The 19,490-nt window shown below is 46.1% G+C and overlaps 1 protein-coding gene across 1 annotated transcript in view; it reads left to right on the top strand.

Annotated features, from left to right (window-relative positions):
* Nucleotides 1-19,129, top strand: part of BLK (BLK proto-oncogene, Src family tyrosine kinase) — a 380,194-nt gene extending 361,065 nt beyond the window's left edge. The window contains exon 13 of the mRNA XM_069236157.1: nt 16,258-19,129. Coding sequence (XP_069092258.1) covers nt 16,258-16,463 — 206 coding nt within the window. The 3' untranslated portion in view covers nt 16,464-19,129. The remainder of the gene's footprint in view (nt 1-16,257) is intronic.
* Nucleotides 19,130-19,490: the final 361 nt, after the last annotated feature.

Below are 19,490 nucleotides of genomic sequence, written 5' to 3'. Positions count from 1 at the left end.
TGTTTTATTTTTTAAATTTAATCTGTATTTCTTAATTCTGTTTTATCTGTCAAGTTGAAAAGAGATAATACAAAACACATATTAAGAATATTGAGTTGATGCTAAACGGATATATGAACACAGATTCTGATGATCTAGTGCATCTATCCCAGAAAGTTAGATTTTTAAGGTCTGTAGTTGCCCATTAATTTGTTATGAACTTTGAATAAAATTGTCAGCTACATGATACATCCCTGGGGGTTAATTAATATATATAAATGCAGCATTAGTGACACTAACCAGCAGTTACTTGAAATCTTAAATTATGACTGGTGTGGTGGACAGCTCGTGTGATGAAATCATACATGCAAATATCTGAGGAAGTGGCAAGAAACGCAATGACACAAAGCTCCCAAATCCCTCAAAATAATCCAGAGAACAACCCACTCAGCTGCACATGAGGACAAATGGTAAAATTGTCAGGTTAATATCCCATCTGTGCAGCCCACGTACAGTAACATGCTGCATCACCGCAGGAGAGAATGGCAGTGGTGAATAACTTGCATTTCAACTCAGTTATGAGAGGGGCATTCAGAACTGTCTGGTGTCCTCTTGGACTTCTACATGTCTCCCATCAGTATGTCTCACATTATGCAGCATATCACACTCTTTTTCAGTCGACTTCAGTAGATCACAAGACAATGCCCTCAACAAGAGACCTGTGCTGACTTCTATGTCATTGTGATCTGGCGCTTAGGCCAACAACCATGCGAAGTCCTCATAACTGTACTCCAATTTGGAAGTCCTGGTCCTTTTGTAGAGTTCTAACACATTTGTTTCCAGCAATTGAGGATAATCCTTTCCTGTTACCTCTCATTCCTTCATATGAAAAGTGTCTCTGAATCAGAACAGAACAGGACATGTCCAGAACGTGTGTGTCACCTGAGGATTGGAGTGTCGTAGCATGGATAGTTCCCAGTCGCGGTATACTCTGCATAGTTATGAGGGTGTGTAGTGCGCCCTATGTGGGATTTTAAATTGGGTTAACTTGAACAGGGCGTTACAAGATGGATACTCAAACATTTGCTCCATCTGCATGAAGTCTACTGTCTACCCAGGTCATGTTCCCAGATCTCCAACAAGGCGTTGAAACGTATTTTAGTCTGCTGTACCAAACCGCTGTAAATGACTAGCCTTACCTTGTGTGAGTTTGCTCTGCAGTTCCACATGCATGGACCCCTCCCCTCTGGCTACTGACATACTCCACTTCTGGCGTCCCTCTGACACACACCCAGGCACACACCCACTGCATGTACAACTTGCAGTCCGGTACCACTAATCCCCCTTCAACCACCGGGAGCTGTTGCCTATTGTGAGAACTTGAGTCTCTAGTTGTCAGAGGTATGCACCCTGTTCAAGTAGGGACCACAATCCTTGTCAGGGTAAGTCAGATACACACCTTAAATTAGCCTATGCTCGCCCAGAGCAGTCAGGCTTAACTACTGAGGCAGTGTGTAAAGAAATATTTGGGCCCCCAGGAGACTAGAGAAAGACACAACAAAGAGACTCCATACTAGTTTGAAAATAGAGAATATTTATCTGAGTAAAACAAGACCAAAATGACAAAAATCCAATAAGTAGAAGTTGAGATATTAATTTTTAAAGATCTTGGGGGTCATTACGAATTTGGTGGTTTCAGGGCCGCCATGTTGGCGGTGGCAGTCATATCCCCAACGGACAGGCGGTAAAGACCGCTAAATTATGACCATGGCAGTCTCCCCAACAGAACACAGCCAAACAACCGTCAGTACCGCCAGTGCGAACATGCCGCTGCGGACAACGGTAGGCACCTTTATGCCGGCAGGGAGCATGTTTCCGCCGTACACATTATGAGACTGCCCACCGCCAAGGTTTCAGCCGCAGGCGCACCGCCACGAAAAACCCTGGCGGAAACCAACTCTACAAAAGAAAACACTCACCTTCTGGAACACATACCTGTCCGGAGCTGCCATGGAACCTGAACTGGAAGTCCTCCCACTGCTACTGCTCGCACAACGACTCCGGAACCAGCGATGAAGACAACAACCCTGAGTACAAACACCTACCTCACACTGGAGTGAAAACCCAAACTACACACGCACACACAACATACACATCTGGGACGGCTTGCAACGGCACACCTACATTCACACACGCACACCCATACTACACACACCACAGCCAACACACACGTGCTATACACACACCCACCCCCAGACACAGCACCGGCATTGTCTACCACAATGATACACAACAGTACCGATTCACACAATGATATCACAATCGCAACTACACAAACGCTATGCCAAGCAATGTCATTGTACACCGCCACATGACAACACATACTAAAAACAACACGTAACAACACTTGACAACCAGTAAACACAATCACACAGCCATACAACGAAGCACATATCACACCACGCTGACACCACACACAAAGCATATGACATAGCCATCACCACACACACAGACGCACACACAACAAACACACAAGGGCACACAACACCACCATTACACATGGCATTACAAACAATACAAAATTCACATACATGCATGCATGTAACAAACATATCCTACACACAATACACAGCAATGCCAGCAGGATAAATGGAAAGGGCACACCCACACATGCAGCCCAGGCCAACAGCCAGCACAACCCACACACGTCACATACACAAACCAAAGCTCACAAATACTAAACAGCCATGTAGAAAGAAAGGCAGGACAAGTATGTTACCATCGAATCCAACAACAGGTTGGGCTAGATGTATCACAAATAGGAATATGATTAAAATAAATAATATATACAATGATAAGGTCATTGGCCAGTCCAAAGTGCCCAAGGCACAATTGGCACCTCAGTGTGCCCCTACTTGACTCCTGACTGCAATATGACCTCCACATTGTAGGGGAATCAAGGGGGCAGGCAGGCAGCTCAGGACTTAGGGTGCGGGTGCGGGCGTGGGGTTTGATCTTGGGTTTGGGAGGGGGGTCCTTGGGCTTGGGAGGGGAGTTCTTGGGCTTTGGTTTGGGTTTGGGAGGGGAGTCCTTGGGCTTGGGAGGGGGGTCCTTGGGCCTGGGCTTAGGAGGGGTAGACTTGTTGCAGGGGAAGGGGCATGGGCACTAGCAGGGGGCCAGGGGAGGACGAGGAGTTGGAAGGGCTGGACTTGGGGAGGGACAAAGAGTGCTTGGGCATATCATGGGGTGGGAGAGGAGTAGGGAACAAGGAAAACTCAGAGAGGAAATGCTTCTTAGACACACGGGGGCGTTCATGGCAAAAGGGTTTGGGAATTGAGGGAGAGGGAGTGGTTGTAAGATGTGTCTTAGTTGATGTCATGGGTGCAAGTGCGTGTGTAAAATGCTTGTGTGTGCTGGGTGGATGTTGTGTGGATGAGTGCGGGCATTTAGGTGTCTTGGGAGGAGGGGCGAGGAGGTGCATGGAGGTACCATGCTGGATGGGTGACTGTCTGGATAGGTGTCTGCAGGTATGGCAGATGTGCTGCATGTGGGGGTGTCAGTGGCTGTGGTGGGTGCGGCTGTGGTGACTGGGGTAGATGTCTGTGGGTCTGATGTTGTGCTGACTGTGGGTAAGACAAGAGTTGTGGCTGGATCCGTATATGTTGATGTGGTGTCTACAGGTGTGTCTGGTGTAGTATCTGTGAAATAGAGGGCAGTGGGGGTGTCAGTGTAGGTAGTGGATATTGTTGTGTCTGCAGGGGTGTTGTTTGTGTACATGCCGGTGGTGGGTCTTGTGTTGCTTATGTTTGTCAGTGGTACCCTTGTCTGTTGAGGTGGATGCATGCCTGTGTGTCTGTGTGCTTTGGCTGGGTTTGGGGAGAGGAGTTTTGGATTGGAAAGAGGTAGGTAGAGGGGGGACGGTAGACTAAGGGAGACTGGCTGCAGTCAGTGTAAAGGCCAGAGCCTGAAAGGATCTCTCAAAGCCAGCCAGAGCACCGTGAATGCCCTCCATGAACGCATTGCTCTGCTGGACTTGAGCTGCCACTCTCTGGATGGCATTCACGATGGTCGACTGACCCACAGAGATGGACCTCAGGAGGTCAATAGCCTCCTCACTTAGGGCAGCAGGGCTGACTGGGGCAGGGGCAGAGGTGCCTGCGGCAAAGGAGATGCCCAACCTCCTGGGTGAGCGGGCACAGGCTACTGGCTGGAGAGCTACAGGGAGGGCGGTTCTAGTAAGGGGAGTGGCGGACAAAGATGGTGCTGGGGTGGTCCGAGATGGGTCTGCCACCACCAGGGAGTGTCCACTGGAGGAGCATTCTGAAGAAGAGGTGGTAGATCCGGCCTCCCCCGTGGCACTCGCCGTCCATCCCACTGGGTCCCTCGCTCTTGCTGGTAGCAACTTCCTGGGTTCCATGGGCTGCTACTTCCCCACTCGTCTGTGCCCCTTCTCCTTCACCTGATGATGCACACAAATAGAGAGAGAGGGAGGGAGAGAGAGAGAGATAGGGCGAAAGTGGGTTAACATATACCTCTCGTAGACACTGGTACACATGCACATCTGTGACAATAGATATCCTGGCTAGGCCATCTCAGGTGCCAATACACATTACCTTCATAATGTTACAACTTGTCACTACTACCCACACCTGTATGCCAACCCTCACATCTACATCAATATCAAAGCTAGAGAGCATTACTGGAGTCATCCACATGATGACAACCAAAGCCATTTTTGCTGGCACAGCATGCCCTGATGCTGTAGCAATTGAATGCCTGAATACACATCATACCTCTCCATACCCCATCACACATTGGATGTGCAGCTGATAGAACAAAACACTTCAGGACTCTACAGTTACAATACCTGATAAGTCCATGTCCTCTGTAATATATCCATTACAGTGAAGACAACTCCACTCACAGACCACACAGCACCTGTCTGTCACATAACATGGCAGACCAAACACTCTGTACAGTGATACCAATATAGATGTCAACTCTGATTTAGCCATTACAAGTCAGACACCCCAACAGGTTACATCTGATGTGTACAATATGAGTCTGAGGTGTAGCCATGTGATTAGTCTGACCCAATCACAAAGCCAGATCTACAGACAACAAACTCATATATCACAACTTATCATAGTGCTAAGTGCATCTTCAATGGCCCATCTAGCACATATAACACATCCATACTCAATCACTGAGTGTAGTGTCACAACAGATGTACTTCAGGAACACACATATTACATCATGGTCCACTTACAGTGCCACCACACATGCAGCTACACAAGTTGGACTCCGCAACATCACAACTCCACCCTCACACACCCTGCAAATTCACCAGCCTCCATCACTCAAGCCCACCCTTGAGGACCAACAAAACAGAACACAACCTCAGATGTGTCCTGATCAACACTCGCTCCATCCACAGGCACGGCATCGAACTTTGGAACCTCATCGACACCACATCCCCATAAGTCATCTTCTTCACAGAGACCTGGCTTAACCCTTCCTCGGCTCCAGACATCGCCATCCTACACAGCTACAAGCTCATCCGCAAAGACCGCACAAACCATCCCGGGTGAGGCATTGCTATCAACCACAAAGAGTCCCTATGCCTCTCCACCAGCACCGAAGACTCCACACCCAATATGCAACTCCTCCAGATTGGAACCAACCCTAACACCACTCTGCGGGGCACCCTCATCTACAGGCCGCCGGTTCTGCGACACCATCGCCGACCTCGCCACTGCCCACGCACTCGCTTCCAAGGACTACATCCTCCTTGGGGACCTCAACTTCCACCTGGAGAACCCCAATGACAACAACCCCACGACACTGCTTGAAAACCACACCAAACTTGGACTCAAGCAACTCATCACCTCGCCACCCACTCCGCCGGACACACACTCCACCCTATCTTCACCGCCAGCAACCACGTATCCATTAGCCACATCATCGAACTCCAATGGACCGACCACCACTGTATCCACTTTACCTTCAGCAAAACCCCCGACCAACAACTCGCTCACCTACCCCATGCAGGAGCTGGAACAAGATCACCAAGGACCAGCTACTCACCAGCCTCAACAGCTCACCCCCCCAGACGTCCTCGACAGTAACACAGCTGCCCAAGACCTCATCAGCTGGATCTCAGACTGCATCAACACCTTAGCCCCCGTCAACAAACCCTCTAACAGGTGCACATCAACGAAAGCCAATTGGTTCACCTCCGACCTCAAGAAGTCCAAACAAAACTGCAGACGGCTCGAAAGAAAATGGCACATCGACAAGACCCCCACCAACCACGAAGTCTTAAAAAAAGCCATAAACACACCACCAACCCCTCAGGACCACCAAGAGAAACACCTTCCAGGAATGCATCAACAACAACACACAACAGCAAGGAACTCTATGCGATCATCAGCGAACTGACCAACCCCAGAGCGAACTCCATGGATATCCTCTCCTCACAAGAACTCTGCAATAACCTCTCCACCTACTTCCACCGCAAGATAGCAGACATCTATGACACCTTCCCGACTCAGGACCTTCCCACGCCCACCACCGGCATATCCACCACCGAAGCTCCTCCAAACCTCCACCACCTACTCTGCTGGGCAAAACATCTCCAACCAAGAAACCCTCAACATCATGAACTCCATACACTCCGGCTCTCCCTCCAATCCCTGCCCCCACCACATCTTCAACAAAGCAAGCAGCACCATCGCACCCAAACTCCAGCACATCATCAACCGCTCCTTCGAAACCGCCACCTTCCCAGAAATATGGAAACACGTCGAAATCAAGCCATTACTGAAGTAACCCACTGCAGACCCAGACGACCTCAAGAACTTCCGGCTCATCTCTCTGCTCCCCTTCCCAGCTAAGGTCATCAAAAAGGCTGTCAAAAGACAACTCACCAGACACATCGAACTCAACAACATCCTGGACACCTCACAGTCAGGCTTCCGGAGTAACCACAGCACCGAGACAGCCCTCCTCGCCGCCACAGACGGCATCCGCATCCTCCTAGACAGGGGTGAGACTTGGCTCTCATCCTCCTTGACCTGTCTGCCGCCTTTGACACCATCTCCACACGCTACAGACTCGTCTCCACGACGCCGGCATCCGAGACAAAGCCGTAGACTGGATCACCTCCCTCCTCTCCGACCCAAAGAGTCCAACTCCCCCCTTCTACTCAGAGGCCACCAAGATTATCTGCAGCATCCCGCAAGGCTCCTCTCTGAGCCCCACTCTCTTCAACCTCTACATGGGCCCCCTTGCCACCATCGCCAGACACCACGCACTCAACATCGTCTCATACACCGACGACACTCAGCTAATCATCTCCCTCACCAATGACCCGCACACAGCCAAAACCAACTTCCACAACGAAATGAGGTCCATCGCCGCCTGGATGAAAGAGAGCTGCCTCAAGCTTAATACCAAAAAAACAGAAGTCCTCGTCATCGGCAACAACCCCTCAGCCTGGGACATCTCCTTGTGGCCCACTGACCTCCAAAGCGCTCCGGCCCCCACCGACCACACCCGCAACCTCGGCTTCATCCTGGACTCAGCACTCTTGAACCGTCAAGTCAGCACAGTCTCCTCCGCCTGCTTCAACACCATGCGCATCCTCCGGAAGATCTTCAAATGGATCCCAACCAAATCCAAAAGAACAGTCATCCAGGCCCTCGTCAGCAGCCGCCTGGACTACGGCAACGCACTCTATGCCGGAACCACCTTCAAGGCACAGAAAAGACTGCAACGCATCCAGAACGTCTCCACTCGTCTCATCATGAACACCCCCGAACACAGCCACACCTCCGCTCTACTGAGAGAACTGCAGTGGCTCCCAATAGACAAGAGAATCACATTCAAGCTTCTCACACACGCCTACAAATCCCTCCACAACACCGGACCAGAAAACCTCAACCAAAGACTCCACTTCTACACGCCCACCAGACAGCTCCGCTCCGCCGACCTCACACTCGCCGCCGTCCCATGAATCTGGAAGGCCACAGCAGAAGGAAGATCCTTCTCCCACCACGCCACCAAGACCTGGAACTCCCTTCCCATACCTCATGTAATAGGGGCCATAGATTTCACCCATATAGCCTTGGTCCCTCCCAGTGCCAATGAACAGGTGTGTAGGAACAGGAAGAACTACCACTCAATTAATGTTCAGATGGTGTGTCTGGCAGACCAGTACATCTCACAAATGACTGCCAAGTTTCCTGGATCTGAGCATGACTCCTACATTCTGAGGAACAGCAATGTCCCACACATGATGGCACGACTACACACAGAGAGGGCTTGGCTCATTGGTATGTATGCATTTGGATGTGTTTCTCTGTTATGACACCTATCATCACATTCCTCCCTGTGGCTGTACCTGTGTTGTAACAGGTCCTAACTTTTCCTGGCTGTTGACACCAGTGAGGTATCCTGCCACGGAAGGTGAACTCTGTTTCAATGAGGCCCACAACAGGACGTGGCGTGTAATCAAAAGGACATTTGGCCTGTTGAAAGCCAGATTCAGGTGCCTGGATGTCTCTGAAGGTGCCCTCTTCTACTCTCCCCAAAAGGTATGCCAGATCATAGTTGCCTGCTGCATGCTCCACAATCTAGCGCTGAGACGTCAGATACTATTGTCAGCTGATGATGATGAGGTAGCTGGACCAGTGGCTGGTAATGGAGACATTGAAAGTGATGAGGAGGCAGATGAGGAAGGTGTAGCTGACTCTAGGACTGAGCTCATCAATCAGTACTTCCAGTGACATACAGGTATCATGACTGTGTATTTGCAAGTGTTGTATATCCACATTGATTGGTGACATAGGTCCTCCTGAGTTGAATCATCAGTGGTGTTGTAGTGTGTTCCTATCCCTATGTGTGTGTTGGGGGAGGTGACTGATTGAATATAGGTTGCTGAGTTAAAATGTCTCTTTACTGATGTGTACTCACTGCAGGTCACTAGATTCACATCTCCTATGGACAGACCTGTATTTAGCTATGTGTCCTGCATTCTGCTGTTCTCATGTCATTCCATCCACTGATTGTGTTATGTTAATCAATGCCTCTGCTACCTATGGCTTGAGGCATTCATGGTCATTAGCATTGGTAACTGATTAGGGATTTGCACATGACAGATGGCAGCTACTGTGATTTGTGAAGTATTTCCTGAGACTGGTGATGTTGAACTAATATATGTTGTGTCCTGCCTAGGAGGCAATCTACACTGGGCACAACAACTATGAACTGCATATGTGCTTTGTGTGTCACCATGCCTTCTATCCTGATGGGACTCTCTGTCATGGTTTTTTTGAAGGTTGGAAAAGTGATTATACTCTTGCGTGGGCCTGGAATAGTAACTCACTTACATCTGCCCTGGGACATATCTGTTGTACTGTGTCTCCTGCAGAGGATGCCTCCCTCTGCTGTCTATTACACTGCCTGTTGGTGTAGGGGGCCATACCCACATAACATTTTGCAGTGAAGACATTTGTTAATGTTTAAATAAAGAGACAAATGCAGTTGCTGTGTGCAATAGTGTTGATTGTGCATACAAGGGAAATGTGAGTAAAACATATATGGTGCATACAGTGACAAATAGGTGATGATTGGGATCATGATAGTTGTAATCATCAGAGTAGGTGGCACAGCTGTAGGTTGCTCTGGTCCAGTGTCCAACGGTCATGGGAAATGGAGTTATGTCATTGTACAGTCAACAGGGTGTCTCAGTGGCACAAAAGGGAGAGAAATCAGGAGAGTTTCACTTCCTGGCAGTGGGTTTGGTCTTGGCATCTGCTCCAGCCGGATGTCTGGGTGGACATCTACATTTGCTTGGGGGGGGGCTTTCTTCAGCTACAAAGGGAGGGGTGCCAGAGGCCTGTGGTGCACCTGGCAGGGCTTCCATTCCACTAGCTGCCGCAGAGGTTGAAGGCTCAGATGTGATGTGGCTAGTGGAAGGGGTCTGCTGGTGGGTGGAGGAAGCATGCAGGGTGGTGTTGAGGTCCCTGAGCACCCCTGCAATGGAGGCCATGGTAGCATTGTGGGCCTGCCACTGCTGCATGACCTCCTGGTGGTATTCTCTCTGCGGTCTTTTGTTTTCCCCCAACATGGTAATGATCTGGCCCATCCTATCCTGGGATTGTTGGTATGCTCCCAGGACTTGGGAGATGGTTTGCCGGTCAGTTGACTCCCTTGGGTGCCCCGTCCGCTAGCCCACGGGTTCTCTCCCTACCCCCATGTGCCTGTGCCCCTGGAATGTTGTGACCACTCCCAGTGTCACCAGGACCTTCATTGTCTTGGGTGTGAGCGGGCGACTCAGATCCCTGTACTGTGGGGCAAACAATAGATTGAATTGTCTTTGGGACACAGGTTTGGGGACGAAGGGTGGGCTGTGATATTGAAATCAGGGGGTGGGGGCTGGGGTTGATGTGGACAGGGTGGGGCAGGGAGTAGTAGACTGGCCAGGTGTCCCAGATGGGCCAAGTAGGTCATTAATGTCCAGACATCCAGAGGTGTTGTCATCACTGGGGCCTTCACCCTGAGGAGGGCTGGCAATCACTGGTATCCTCTCCATGGTGGCACTGGCAGGGTTACCTGTGGATGGAGTAAGAGAGAGTTAAATGGTGGATGTGTGTTTGGTTATCTCTTTATCTGATGCATATAGTGGCTTGACACGATTTCCAGCAATGACAGATGCAGCGCAGCCTACATTGTTTGTGGATAGTGGTTTGTGACATGTGTACCATGCACCATAGTGGTTGGTGTAAATCAGGCGTGGTAACTTTTGCTCGGTGGGTGGGTTCAGCTCCTGTGTGATGGTTCACATGGCAGGTGTGCCCTGTTAGCTCGTGGCAATTCAGGCTTGCTAGATGTGAGTGGGAATGGCTGTACATTGTAGCATGGTGTCCAAGTGGGAGGAGGGTATGTGTGTATGCAAGGTTGCTTGTCCTGTCTGTGGATGTTGTGCATGTGCACGGAGTATACCTTCTTGCTTTCAAGACCGGGATCAGTCCATTTCAGGGTTGTTGATCTGGATAAGTGGCCATTAGGTTTGTTGACAGTGCTGTAGCTGTGTTGGCATTTATTGGCATTGTGTTGTGCCATTGCATTGCTGTCATTGCCATGTAGTGGTCCTCAGTCGAGGCATCCAGTTGGTCTCGCTGGTGCAATAGTCATACATGCAAGAGATGTGATGTGATGTGCACATTGCAGGTTTTGATGGATATGGGCTGGTGCATTGTGGGAGTCGTAGTGATTGTTATTGGCACTGCTATCCGTGCACTTGCCGGGGACTATGTGGGCATTGGGGCTTGTTGGTGGTGTAGCATGCAGGAGAGGGGCATTAGGTGAGAGGTGTGGTGGGAGATAGAGTGAATTTGGGAGTATTTGGGTGAGGAGAAAGCATGATGGACAGGACGAATGTGTACCAGGAGAGTTGTAGTTACTTACCAGAGTCCAGTCCTCTGGGTATTCCAGTCAGGCACTCTGGATGTAGGATGTCCAAAACCTTCTCCTACCACGATATGAACTCTGGGGGAGGAGTTGGGGGCCCACCACAGGTCTTCTGCACGGCTATTTGGTGTCTCAATGCCATGGAACGCACCTTCCCCCTGAGGTCATTCCACTTCTTCCTGACGTCCTTCCTTGTGCGCAGATGGTTGCCTACTGAGTTGACCCTGTCGACAATTCTCTGTCTTAACTCCATTTTCCTGGCAATGGATGTGTGCCTGGACCTGTGCTCCACACAGTTGCGGCTCTACCCTGACAATTTCTTCGACCATGACCCTCAACTCATCATCTGTGAAGCGAAGCGTGGGTGCTTTTGTTGGGACATGGTGGTGGTTGTGTTGTGGGTGGGCGTTGGTGTTGTGTGTGTAAGAGTGCAGTGTAGGGTGTTTGATATGGTGGGAGTGGTTCCTTGTGTGTGATGGTCAGTTATGGTGTTTGTGTGTAGTCGTGATGTGTGCATAGTGTTGTTCGTGCAGTTGTGTGGTGTGTGCTGAGTGGGAAGAGCATATGTGCCTATTGTATACAACTGCTAATTTGTTAGATTTTGGCTCCTCGGTGTCAGTAAATGTCATTTTAGTTGCAGAGGATTGTGGGCTGTGTGGGGGTGTGTTATATAGTGCAGTGAGTAGGTGTGTCAGGTGTGGGGTATTTGAACTGCCCAATGTGGTGTTGTGTTTTGTCTGAAGTGAGTTTTTGAGCACAGCAGTTCGCACTGCCAGTGGTTTTCCACCATGGAAGTAACGCTGTGGTTATTTGTGGGTCGTAATCACGTGGGTGGAATGTTGTCGGGCTGGCAGTGCTAGTGGTGGGACCGCCTCTTCCCCGCCTTCCTGTGTCCTGGCGGTCTCGGTTTTGTGGCTGTTTAGTGGCGGTCTTCAGAGTGTGACTCGTAATGTGGCAGTCTGATTACCACCAACATGGCTGTCTTTTATCAGTCGCCACTGCTGCGGTCTTCCCAAAAGATCGCAGAAGTCGTAATGAGGCCCCAAATGTGAAGGACATGCTTAGAAGTCACTAGCGATCAAAAGGTTACTGAAGTTCACAAGGGACTGGCGCAAATCCAAAATCCAGGCTGACTGTGATGGAGGGTAGGCTGGCTACAGAACCCACACAGGGCCCACTGAAACAGTACCTTTGATGGAGCAAGAGTAGGTGTCTAGGGCATGATGCGTCTGTATTTTCAACAGAGTTGGGTCACTGCATCATCATCGGGCTCCGTTGAAGTGAATGTGATGTGTCATTGCCGAGCCACGCAGGGTGTCATCAACCGCACAGGCTATGAATCTGCTGTCGTTAGGCAGCCACTGCGTTGGTGTTGAGGGAGCAGTGGACGGCATAACCAGTGCTCCAGGCCCAGTAGTAGCATTTGATTTACAGGCCATGGGTACATATAGTGCGCTTTACTAGGGACTTACAAGCAATTTAAATATGCCAATTGTGGAGAAGCTAATGTTACCATGTTTAATGTATAGAGTACCTGCACTTTCGCACTGGTCAGCAGTAGTAAAGTGCCCAGAATCCTAAAAGCCAACAAAAATAAGACAGATAAACCTTGAGGTCAGAGGCCAAAAAGTTAGGACAATCCACTCCAGGAATGCCAGGTCTAACACTTATGAATGCAGTTCTGCTAGAACCCCCAATATCAGATACGAGAGGAGTCTGTTTAATTTGTGAATTATAATGTACATTTTAATTTTTATATTTTTGTTAGAAGTGTATATTTTAGGAGCAGATTGTTGGGCTTGTAAGGGAATGCAGTGGGAACATATTGCAATTATGTTTTATAAATTATTAATTAATTGTTAATCTTAATTAATCTTGATAATTAATCATGTCTATTTTTAAATGTTTATTTATTATTTAAGTTATTTGAATTATTAAAAAAATTGTCACTGCATGTGTTTAATGATAATATTTGTATTTTTTTACATTTATTTGTTTTACTTAAGTAACATATATATATTTTTTATATATTTCTGTTTTGTTTCGGTTGTAGGGAGGAAAGTGAGTTTAATTTTACCTAATTACATTTTTCATTATTTTGTATTTTTTTAAAGTTTCCATTGTATGCATTTTATTTATAAATTTTGATTTAAAAATTGTCGTTGCTAGATATCTTAATGTTTTCTTGAAAATAGTTACAGGTTGGAATAGTGTCTGTAATCCTTCCAAAGTTCAATACTGTTGCATACATTGGAGGGGGAATAGGAAATGTAACACCCCCTGAAGTCCAGCACTTTCCCTACTGTTGCTTAGAATGGAGTGGGAATAGTAAATCTTACCACTTCAGAGTACTGTTGTGGAGGCTGAAGTAGGAATAGTAAATCTAAGCCCTCCGAAGTTCAGGCCGATCTCTACTGTTGCTCAGACTGGTGTGGGGATAGTAAACCGAAGCACTCTAAAGTCCAGCACTTTCACTACTGTTGCACAGACTGGAGTGTGACTAGTAAATTAAAACCCTCCAAAATGTTCAACACTTTCCCTACTGTTGAATACTTTGGAGTTGGATCACTAAATATAACCTCTCCAAAGTCCATCACTTACCCTACTGTTGATTGGATGGAAGTGTAAATAGTAAATCTAACACCTCTAAAGTTAATCATTTTCCCTACTGTTGCTTCGACTGGAGAGGGATTAGTAAATCAAAGCCTTCTGAAGTCCGGACTTTCTCTACTACTGCTTAGATTGGAGTGGGAATAGTAATGCTAACCCCTCTAAAGTCTAGTGTTTTCCCTACTATTGTTTAGAGTCGAGTGGAAATAGTAAACCTAACCCTTCTGAAGTCCAACACCTTCCCTAGTGTTGCATAACTTGGAGTGGAAATAATACATCTAACCCCTCCGATGTCTGATAGTTTTCCTAATATTGGGTAGAGTAGATTTGTATTCTTTTAATATTGTTGTTTAATTTTATTTGTTTTTATTTTTTATATTTTGTTTTTTTGACATATTTATATTGTTTTTAGAAAAATTTTGTCCAAATATTTTTTATAATTATATTGCTTTAATTGATATTGTTTAATGTATACTTTAATTCAGTTTTTGTTTCAGGTGCTAGTATTTTATATTTAGTGTAATATATTAAATACAACTATTTTGATATGTTTTTTTTTTTATTTGAACTAAGATACATATTTTTGTTGGCTGTATATATGTTTGATATTGTTCACTTTATTTTACAGTTAATATTTAAAATCAAATGCATTTAATTTAGTTATTATTGCTATAGTTTTACAGTGTATATATACACTTTACAAAATATATATAAATACATATATGTATTTATACATGTATATACATTAAATAAATGACAAAAACTATTTATTTAACATTATATCATTTTTAACTTGGTAACTATTTTGCATAAATTACTTTAAAATCAATACTAATTAAAAAACAATAGTCCTTTTTTGGTCGATATTCCTTTTAACAGTGTTTTTTTACACATTATTGTTAACATTTCTATTATAAATATAGAACCACCTCTTTTTTGTGGTTTTTTTTTTTGTGGTTTTGGAAAGGCACCAGAGCAGCTGAGCCCCATGAACTAACCCTATACTGAAAAGCTGCATTAAAGTCTGTGATTACTTTCAAATTCAGTACAATAGAATATTGAAGGCACCAGCAACAAAACATAGGACCACTACTTATAGTGGAGTATCTACAGTCCCAGATGAGGAACCTGCTTAATGTTCTTCCTTTAGTTGCCTGAACGGGACATCGGGGCTCATTGAAAGTTTTGGGATGAGACGAGCCGACTGCCCAAACTCGTGGGGATGTGGCAGTGGTCAACCCAACTGCCTCACCCACATCTTATTACGAAGTTCCCGCCGGTCAGCCTGGTGGGAACAGTGCTATGATATTGGTCTTGGCTCCCTTAAGGAAGCCAAGGCCAATACCATATCACACCAGCACCCTCAGAATGACCACTGTCCGCAAAGCAAACAGTGTGCATTCTGAGGGTGCTGGGTGGGGGACCCCTGCACTGCCCACGACATGGTCATGGGCAGTGCAGGGATCCTCCTGTGATCCCCTGCACTGTGTTTCTGTCAGCCTTTTCATGGTGGGGTCCCGCCATGAAAAGGCTGGAGGAAACTGGACTTGTGATCAGCACAGAGGTTCTGAACTCAGTGCCGCCAGGCCTGAGCACATGTCCAAATGCCTCCAGCCTGTCGGGAACATTGTTCCTGGTGGGGAGGGCGGTCTCCTGGGGTCCGACCGCCAGAGTCGTAATGTTGTGGTCAGACTGCCAGGAGTGTGGCAGTCTGATCACCAATTTCGTAATCAGGCTCATAGTTCCTTTAAAACACTACATACTGAATACATCATGAAGTGTAAATTGATGGGGTTCCTTCAACCTGCTATATATTCAACAAAATGAATATATTAGTTACAAGCCTCTTCAAGTAAAAGATAGAACAGAAGCGCAATAATTAAACAACTTCATTCAGGTTGGATTCAAGTGTGGCATGTTCATGAAAAAGATTATGAATATTTTATCACAAAATGAGTTCACCTGGGATAACGTATGCCCACTCTAACTGACCATCACAAGTTTGCTTCTGATGTCATCTATGTGATCAAACATATGATCAAACATTACACCATTAAGTTGATACTAGAGTCTCCCAACATTGGATTTTTAGGGTTTTATCATGGACTTTAAAGCAAATATTTCTGCTTTGTTTTATATTATGCATTGTATGGCTGCAGCTGATTGATAACTTTGAGGTATTCACCACTGCAGGTATGACAAACCCGGAAGTGATAAGACATCTAGACACTGGTTATCGGATGCCTTGCCCTGAAAAGTGCCCACCAGAACTCTATGAGATCATGATGAGATGCTGGAAGATGAAGCCAGAAGACAGACCTACATTTAGATGTTTGCAAGATATTCTTGAGGACTATTACACAGCCACAGAAAAGCAATATGAGGAGGAACCCAAATGACAATTTTGTCAGTTGCAAACTTTAAGAATTCTGAGGACAGAAGTGGACAAAAGAGGAACGCAATATTTTCTAAGATCGTGCTTGTCGCTTCTGTGTTCTTATGATTCTATGTCTAACAGTCCTGAATGTTCCATATTTGCAACAAGAGCTGGGCAAGCTGGAGGCACTTTTTGCTTCAAGCCAATATATTTTCATGTCCTAGGTGACTGCCATTGAATGTCTTTGGTCCTACTAATGTGACCTCACAGGGGCAATCACAATAAGACGTGATGGCTGATAACACTTACATGTCTGCTCTGAAATAGTGAACATTGTGCTAGAGCTCGCCTGGAATGCAGAGATAGACTGCTTTTGAAAATATCATCTTATAGCACTGGATGCAAAACAAGCAAGAATTATTATGCAAAAGAAAAACAGGAGAACATTTTTAAATTAATACCTTATTGCTGTTTTGAACTATGTTATGTTGTGTTATATCATGTTAAAAGGCCTTAATTGAGGGACCCTTCTTAGTGCCTTCAATCAGTGAAGTGTGTTCCATGAGATGGGCTGGAGATAGTTCCAGAAGTTGGGAAACTTGTGGTGACAGAGCACACTCTTTATATCTTCTACTGAATGTGAGAAAACTGGACGTCGAGTATGCTTCCAGATGAAGCAGACAGATAAAAAGCAGTATCTAAAGAAAGAGACTAATGCTGGAAAACAGATGAGTCTTCAGATCTTTCTTAACAAAAAATACATTGTTTATTACAAAGGGATACTCATTCCAGATGACAAGAATGAGATGAAAGCACATGTGAAGTTGGCCCTTACCTTAGCAACCTAAAATCTGACATATACCATGTAATATTCCAGTGAGATTCTATTGTTGTTTCTTCATTCACAGTTTTATATCCCAAGACGTGACCCAATATCACTCTTTCAGATGAGCAAGGAGCTGGACGGCTATAATAATAGATTCCATATATCTCAGAGACCTGTGTACAAAACAGATCTTTTTGAGGTGTTGACTCTAAAGGTTTACACAGACAAACATCAAACTGAGGGCCTCATTTACAAGCCATTTGCGCCACCGCTGCACCATTGTTTTTTTAAAGTGCGGTGGCCCTAGAAGTGCACTACCCCGCTCCATATTTACAATCTGATGCATTAGGCCCAATGCAAGTTTCCAAAGCCCTGTGTCACATTATATTGCTCCAGGTATGATGTATGCAGGGTTGGTGTTTCCACTGGAAAAGCCACGCAGAATGCACTCAGTGAAATTTACATTTCACTGCATCATTCTTCGACTTCACTGCGTGGGAATGTTACCGCCTGCTCAGAGCAGGCGTACAATTGATGCAGGGTTTTTTCCTATGGGAGACTCCTCACATTTCTGGAGTTGTGTGAGCTTAACAACGCTACCCCAGCAATGCATGAGTTTAGGTCCAAGAAAATGCTTCAGAATTTCTGATGCCTCTATGAAAACGTGCACCATGGAGCTCTGTATCTTTGTCCAAACATATAGGGCCTCATTATGAGTTTGCGAATGGGAAACGTTATCTGCCAAACTCTCAACAGGGTGGTCACCACCTACGTGGTGACCTCTCCACCAGAGTTATTATGAGTTTCCCACTATGTCTGCAGGTGGAAAACTGAGTTTCAATCTGCTGACCTAGCGGTAAACAGGCTACAGCATTGTCTCCGGCTCGCAATCAAGCTGGTGGCAATGCTGTAGCCAGCAGGGTGCACCAGCACCCTCTCGATGTTCACTGTCTGCTAGACAGTGAACATTGCGATGGTGCAGGGCAGGGTGGCCCCTGCACTGCCCATGCCAAGTGCATAGCCACTGCAGGGGCTTCCCTGTGGCCCCCACCACCTATTTTCTGACAGCCTTTTCATGGTCGTGTAACTGCTGTGAAAAGACTGGTGGAGAACAAGGTTGTAATCCACAGTGCAGCACTGCTCGCAGTGCTGCCATGGCGGATTACGGTCTGTGCCACCGCCAGGCCTCCAGGATCGTGGATCCTGGTGGAGCTGGTGGTCTGACCTCCAGGATTGTAATGTGGCAGTCGGACCGCCGCATCATCAGCGGTCCTGACCGCCACCGCGAGTGTGGCAGTCTTTAGACCGCCACACTCATAATGAGGCCCCTTAATGTCCCTCTTCAATTCTATTGCTTCCCAAATTAGTTTATCTTCTTTTTCAGACGTTTTACTTGCAAACAGAAGAAGTGTGGGATTAGGAGACCACATATCATATATTTTTGAGTCCATAAACAATGAAAAGCTAAGAAGAAGGTATGTATCGGAAACATGTGAACATAGGTTATTAGCAGTGTGGCAGCATGGAACAATGCCCCAGCTACTACAAATCATAGAATGGTTGCATAAAATATCAGAATATAAAAATGAAAGTTATGTATGTGCAATAGGATACATCTCTCATTTTGAGGCAAGGAACCTGAGTGCCTTATGGTTTGGAAAAGGCTGATTCGTTTTTTATTAGCATTGATTCAACAGACGTTATTAGTAATTATTTTCTTTGGAACAGTGTACTTCATAATTGTTATTGGTTATTTGTAATTCCCCACTACAGAGGATTCTTAACCTAGAAAAGAAGATCAAAGAGTGTATCTAAGACTACAAGACATCATGGATTATGCAATAAAAAACGTATGTAAAGTTATATGAATTGGAGGCTGTGATTTCCCAAACAAGATGACAGAATATTGAGCTGCAAAATGTTATTGAATATGATTTTATGTTTACCAGTTTCTTCATGGATTAAAAAATTGAGGTAATGGCAAACAAAATGCTTTAAGTACCTAAGGCTGAAGATACTGAAAAAAACTGTCAAGTGCAAAAAGAGAAATAAATATAGAGGGCCCGATTCACAAAGGTAGACTTACACTATTGTGTAAGTTTACATGTGTTTGCTATTCATCCTGAAACCAGGAAGAAAATGATCTGTACTGGGTGTATTCCCCAGAGGAATAATTGTTTATTGTTCAAAGGCCCTCAAGCATGACAAGTTAAACAAATTTAC

The sequence above is a fragment of the Pleurodeles waltl genome, chromosome 5 (assembly GCF_031143425.1).
Source record: "Pleurodeles waltl isolate 20211129_DDA chromosome 5, aPleWal1.hap1.20221129, whole genome shotgun sequence".
Lineage (NCBI taxonomy): Eukaryota > Metazoa > Chordata > Amphibia > Caudata > Salamandridae > Pleurodeles > Pleurodeles waltl.
The sequence above is the reverse complement of the archived record's forward strand: the minus strand, read 5'-3'. Positions and strand labels throughout refer to the sequence as shown.